At 31.8% G+C, this 7375-nt stretch overlaps 1 protein-coding gene across 1 annotated transcript; it reads right to left on the bottom strand.

Annotated features, from left to right (window-relative positions):
• Positions 1-4014: 4014 nt before the first annotated feature.
• LOC113178211 (olfactory receptor 5K3-like) lies at positions 4015-4941 on the bottom strand. Its single transcript, XM_026382633.2, has one exon. It carries the CDS (start codon positions 4939-4941, stop codon positions 4015-4017), a length of 927 nt encoding a protein of 308 aa, XP_026238418.2.
• Positions 4942-7375: the final 2434 nt, after the last annotated feature.

Here is a 7375-nt window from a genome sequence, read left to right as displayed (position 1 = left end):
GAAAGAAAGAAAGAAAGAAAGAAAGAAAGAAAGAAAGAAAGAAGAAAGAAAGAAAGACAGACTTGAGAATCACTCTGGCAAAAGTGGTGAAAGATCTTCATAATGAAACTACATTAGAAAGAAATTAAAGAAGACCTTAGAAGATGGAAATCTCCGATGTTCTTAGATAGGCAGAATTAATATGGTCAAAATGGCCATACTTCCAAAAGTGTTACACAGATTTAATGCAAGTCATATTAAAATCCCAATGACATTCTTCATAAAACTAGAAGAAGCAATCATGAAATTCATTTGGAAAAATAAGAGACCCAGAATAGCCAAAGCAATCCTTAGTAAGAAGAGAGAAGCAGGCGGTATCATGATACCAGACCTTAATCTATACTACAGAGCAATAGTAACAAAAATGGGATGGTATTGCCACCAAAAATAGAAATGTAGACCAATAGTACAAAATAGAAGACACAGAGAAAAACCTACATCAATAATGATTATCTCATACTAGACAGAGGCTCTGAAAACGTACATTGGAGAAAAGACAGCCTATTCAACAAAGGGTGCTGGGAAAACTGAAAATCCATGTATAACAAAATTAAATTACACACTATTTCTCACCGTGCGCAAAACTAAACTCAAAGCAGATCAAAGACTTAGGCACTAGAACAGAGACTGTGCCTAAAAGAAGAAAAAGTAGACCCAAATCTTCATCATATCGGCTTACAACCTGACTTCCTTAACAAGATTCCTAAAGAGCAAAAGTAAAATTAAGAATAAAATGGAAAGAAGAAAAAAAAAAAGAATAAAATGGGATGGATTCAAATTAAAAAGATTCTTCTCAGCAAAGGAAATAATCAACGGATGAGAGAGCCTACAGAATGGGAGAAAACATTTACCATACACATCTCAAATAGAGCACCAATCTCAAGGATATATAAATAACTCAAAAAAACTCAACATCCCCAAAATAAGAAACCCATTCTATAAATGGGCTAAAGAACTGAATAGAGACTTCACAGAAGAATAAATACAGTCAATCAACAAGTATGTGAAAAAATGTTCATTATCTCAAAATGAATTCTACTGTCATGTATACCTAAATAGAACAAATAAAAATGCAATTAGAATATTCTAGGATCCTTATCATTGCTGAAAATTATTTAACTTAAATCTAGTTAAGAGGAAACATCAGAAAATACAGAGTTTGGATATTTTACAAGGCATCTATTGTTCAAGGAAAGGCATATATGTTTACATAGTACATATTATTTACATGTGTTATGAATTATTTGTATAAATATATATTTTAGTTTAAAAATTTTCACACATCACACGCACTCAGTTTAAGACCTTAACCTGCTCTTGTTCACAATTTCTGAATTAGGCATCCTCAGACCCAGAATTAATTCAAAGAACTGCAATGTGTTCAAATATTTATGAGCTTTGATTGACATAAGCTCAGCTGCTGTGATTCGCTATGATTGACTAACACTCAGCTATTGGTTATAAGAGCTTATTCCTTATTTAAGCTTTTGCTTGGTTGCAATACTAAATTAGATTGCATTTCATTCCCTAGGAACATAAATGCAGAGGCACCCTCAGGTCTAAATTTAATTCAAATAGAATATTGTGAGTATAAATATGTATAAGTACATGAAATGTATGCAATATGTATATATTGATAGTAGATAGATATATAATATATGCAAGCATGTATATATTATATGTATATACATGCACATTTTAAAAAATTGTTTTAGTTGTAGATGGACACAATACCTTTATTTTATTTATTTATTTTTATGTGGTGCTGAGGATTGAACCCAGTGCCTCACACACATGAGGCAAGCACTCTACCACTGAGCCACAACCCCAGCCCATACATGCACATTTTTGAATAGACTAATGTAAATTGCTTAATTCATTTTTAATTAGCTAAAAATACACATGAGTATTAGTTATATTATACTGCTAAATTTTCTGTTATTTTGAGAGTTTTCAAAATAAATTTGGAACTGTGATTGATCCACATCTCTTTTAAATTTCTGCTCATTTCATTACTTACATTCTAAAATATTTTCCTCCAGTGCTTCCTTCAGTTTATGTAATTTATAACATGTTTTAAAGGTTAAGATCATGGGTTCTGGAGCCAGATATCCTGGATTTGATTTCTGAGCTTCACAATTGCACATGATGAAAAATGTGAAATAATGCATGTATTTCCACTTTATCTCTATGTACAAAGTATATATCTTCCTGGCCATCCATGTTTTATTGTGGAGCTCTTAATATTATAATATAATAATCAGAGTAAAAGGCTTAATATTTGTGCTCAGTAGTGAAGTGGATACCATTGAAAAAGTATTTGTAAACTCTAAGAATGTTTGAGGATTCATTTGGAGCATTAAAGAACACTTGTAAGAGACAGGAATGTTATAGCTAGCATTTAATCCGTTGCAAACAGAACACTTTTTCAGACAAATCTTAAATAGTAACATTTACTGGATTATATGACTGGAAGGGATGATTTACTCCACATATTTTGGTTTATTTTCTTAGAATTGTCTCAGTTCAGCCCTTGTTTGAGTGTTGAGTATGACAATAGGTTAATTTTGTTTTTGATGCTGAACAGTAGGTGGCGACAGATTTCACATCCATTTGTGTAGAGAGAGCAAGATGAATATTGTGATGCATATGTGTGTTTATGTGTGTGTGTGTGTGTGTGTGTGTGTGTGAATGTCTTTTAATTTCCCAGAAACTTTTCTTTTGACTCAGTGGCCCCAAGTAAATGACATAGTGTTTCTTCAAGACATGTCTGGGACTCAGTGTTGCTAGGATAATAGTGGGTGGTGCTGAAATACACAACATTTGCTGTTAGAAAAGGGAAAGTACATCAATGGATATAACTCTGACAACTGAAAATTACCATTAAAATACAATGTGTACAATATCCATCCAATTCAGAGCTTCTCAAACTTTTTGGTCTCTGGATTCTTTTAGACTCTTAAAATACATTTCAAACCTCAAGAGCCTTTGCTTACATAGATAATATATCTGTGGGTGTTTATCAGATTAGAAATTAAAACAGAAAAACTGAAAACATATTCATCATTCAAAAATAAAAATATTAAATCCATTTTATACTAACATAGAAACACAAAAACCATTTTGAAAGAAATATTTACTAAATAACCAAATAATTCAGGCACAGTTTGAGTACTGGTAATACAAAATCAGACGTGACATGGTTGACACATAAGGAAATAAATAATATGGTCTGGAAGAAAAAAATGATTTTATTGATATACTAAATAATTAGTCCCAGGTTGGACATATACAACAAAATCTGGAAAAAATAAAATCCATATGATTTTCATTATGAATAGCATTGTTGTAAAATACAGACTGATAACTCACTAATATATAGTACTTTAGATTTCAGAGAATTTGAGAGTAAAAACAAGTGACACTAACATGAAAACATTCTTAACTGGAGGACATTATCTCTGAACCCACATTCAAACCTAATTTACTGAATTTACTGAAACTCTTAAAGTCAATTTGGAAATCAAATTCAAGTATGCTATGCCTCTAATAGATGGTGTTGATTAAACAAATATTAGTATCTGAGATCTTGGAATGTGCCTGAGGGTATAGATTATAATTGGAAACTCAATAAATTTGCAAAAATTATTAAATATGTCTTCCTTTATATATAGTGACTATTATTCCTAGCATTCTTTGGATTTGCTAACAGTTGGGACTGATTTCACATTGGCAATCAGAAAAATATTATTTAGTTCATACCTGATGAAATGTGGTAAATAACATTTTGTAAATATACTTTAACACAATCTCTACTTTCTAAATTAATTTGACAGCAGTATCATCATGTTGTCAGAATTTAATATTTTATTCTGGAAATAGGCATTTTCTACTTTCTCAGTATCTGTAAGTTAAGAAAAAGTTATTATCAAGTTAAAATCAATTTTCTAGGGGAGACGAACAATATTTGTACAGTTATCTCTTCATCACAATCTTTTTAATAACATGCATTACTTCCCTATTTCTTAGACTATAAATGAAAGGGTTTAATAAAGGAATGACTAGAGTATAAAAAATAGCAACAGGCATATCATTATTGCCTTCTTTAAATGAATTTGGCCGAATATACATGAAGAGCAGAGAACCATAGAATATTGACACAGAGAGAAAGTGGGATGCACAAGTAGATAGAGCTTTTCCTCTTCCTTCTTTGGATTTCATTGTGAATATAGTGAAGAGAATATAGAAATAAGAGATTAATACTACAGTGATAGTAAAGACCTGAATAGAGCCTGACAAGATAAGTATCATCAATTCATTAATATAAGGGTCAACACAGGAGAGTCTGTATAACGGAAGGACATCACAAAAAAAGTGATTGATTCGATGAGACCCACAGAAAACTAACCTAAATAGAAGACCTACATGAACCATGGGATGCAGGTTTCCAGCTATGTAGGCTCCTGTGGTCATCTGAATGCAGAGTTTCTTTGACATCAGAGAGTGGTACTGCAGAGGCCTGCATATGGCCACATAGCGGTCATAGGCCATTGCTGCCAGAAGAAAGCAGTCTGTAGTCTCAGCAAGACAGAGAAAATAGAATTGTGCCATGCATTCATAGAGGGAAATCCTACTGTACTCAGAAAAGAAGTTCTCTAGCATCTTGGGAGTGATGGCAGAGGAACAGCAGGAATCCATGAGAGCCAGGTTGCCCAGGAAGATGTACATTGGTGTGTGAAGATGGCGCTCCATGTAAATCAAGGTCACCAACCCTAGATTCCCCACCATGGTGACCAGATAGATGGCAAAGAACACCATAAACAGAAGTGTCTTAAAGTCTGGTTGATCTGTAAACCCCACGAGAATGAATTCTATCATTAAGGAGTGATTGTTCTTAGTCATCTCTTGCTTTTCTGTTGAGAGAGAAATTTTGTGCATACAATGTACTTATTAAGAGCATGTGATTTTCAGTTTTTCTTTTTTAAATTTATTTATCTTTCTACTTATTTATTTATATTTATATATGACAGCAGAATGCATTACAATTCTTACTACATATATAGAGCACAATTTTTCATATCTCTGGTTGTATACATAGTATATTCACACCAATTTGTGTCTTCATACCTGTAGTTTGGATAGTAATGATCACCACATTCCACCATCAATAATTATCCCATGCCCCCTCTCTTCCCCTCCAACCCTGTGCCCTGTCTAGAGTCCATCTATTCCTCCCATGCTCCTGCTCTCTATCTCACTATGAATCAGCCTCCTTATATCAAAGAATACATTTGGCACTTGGTTTTTAGGGATTGTTCAAATCCCAAAGTTGTTCAAATCCTAGTGAACTCGTTGAATTCAAAGTTTGTTTTGCTTTAAAAGGCTGTTTTCTCTTATGAGTTAGGGGTCTATTGGGACATTAGCATTATCTTCTCTATCTCCATCCATTTACCTGCAAATGCTATGATTTTATTCTCTTTGATTGCTGGGTAATATTTTATTTCTTTTATAACAGAGGAGTGCCTTCTTCTAGCATCCCATATACTCTCTAGTTTACTGTTACATCTGCTTCCAGGGAGTCCTTCACTTGGTAAAATTGTCAGCATCTGTAACTTCATAGTGTGATTCTTACCTTCACAAAGACATCTTGATAATTTCAAGATGAATATTGGAAGTGAAAAATATTTATATGCATACATTTATGCAAGTACAACATAAAAAATTAGCATACTCATATTTGGATCATTGTTCCCAAGTAATTATAGTGTCTGTATTTGTTTAAGATCCCTAGGATAAATTTAAAATTAATTTTCTATGAATATGTATTTTTTCCTTACTGAGATACAATTTTATAACTTCTTTAGGTGGATTAATTTTTTTTTATAAAAAGCATTATAGGTATTTGATTTTTTTATTGAGATTTTACAAAGATCACTAAGTACTATGGAGTGGACTAGTCATATTTAAAGTGAATTACTTTGAAACATTAAATAAATAATGCTGCACATGTTATCACCTCTCAAACATTTCCTAATGTCACAGCAATTTTCATAAACACCATTTCTGTCCATTCCATGACTTCCATTGATATTTTTTCCGAATATCTAAATCCTTTTTCATTTTTATGGCATAGTTTATATAAAGTTTTATGTAAATGTTCCAGAACACCTTGCTCTCATTTTCTGAATTTAGGAGCGTGTCTTCTATAAACAACACAATCTACAATTTCTCATGTATAATTTGTCTTATTTTTTCACAATATCTGAAAATTTTTGTAACCATATATAAGCACTTTGAAGTTGGTTTTTAACATTTTCTGTGAATGGAGCTGTAAGAAACTCTGGGAAGAAAGCAGAAATAATTCCAATCCTAACTCTCCCTGTGAGTAAATGTTTTTCTACGAATGATCCTTAGTGACCTCTTGGTGCCTGCTTATTGATATTTTTGAAGAAGAATGTACAGGGAATATGTTTAACTTGATCATCTTAAGTATGTTAGATATTTTTATTTCACCTAAATTGACTCATTTTAATGTTTTGCAGTTTCCTAAAAAAATTTATGATTCTCTAAATGAATCATATATAAAAAAGTTTAAGACTTCCCTTTATATTTCAATTTTAAAAATTTAGAAAAAGAGAAACTTGTTCAAATCCTAGTGAACTTGTTGAATTCAAAGTTTGTTTTGCTTTAAAAGGCTATTTCCTCTTATGAGTTAGGGATCTATTGGGACATACTGACCAAAAAGTCTTGTAATATAAGTTCTACTCTCAAAATGTGTTTGTACTTCCATAATCAAAACATCCAAAGGAAGGCAATAGAAATTTCTTGGTTCTAAAGTTCTGAATTAGAGCTACATAATTAGCCAGTTAGATTAGATACTAGACACAATTTTTTAAATATATTTTTGTTATATTTGCCTGCATTTTATAATTGGATCTTATAATATGAGAGTATGATGAACTACAATATTATACCTCATTTTAGTTTGCCATTAAAATGATAAGAATGGCATTAAAATTTAGAAATAATGAAAACTAGAAGGTAAATATTTATAGTCACAAAAATTAGAAGTTACAATATGTTAGTCTAGTTTTCTTACCTAGATTTCTCTGAGAATAGCTTTTTGCAAGTGCACTCTCGTCTTTATGGTCAAAGTGTCTGGATTTAGAATACATATATACCTTGTTCTCAAAAGCATATGAGGAACTTAATATGAGTTTATGTCCCTTGTACTTCCTAAAGTTTTCCATTATATCCTAAGGGGATCAACGTGTGATGACATCAACTTATTCCTTGGAGATCATAAATCTTAAAAACAAATAAATCATTTGAAATT

This window comes from Urocitellus parryii, chromosome 2 (genome assembly GCF_045843805.1).
Source record: "Urocitellus parryii isolate mUroPar1 chromosome 2, mUroPar1.hap1, whole genome shotgun sequence".
NCBI classification, from domain to species: Eukaryota; Metazoa; Chordata; class Mammalia; order Rodentia; family Sciuridae; genus Urocitellus; species Urocitellus parryii.
The sequence above is the reverse complement of the archived record's forward strand: the minus strand, read 5'-3'. Positions and strand labels throughout refer to the sequence as shown.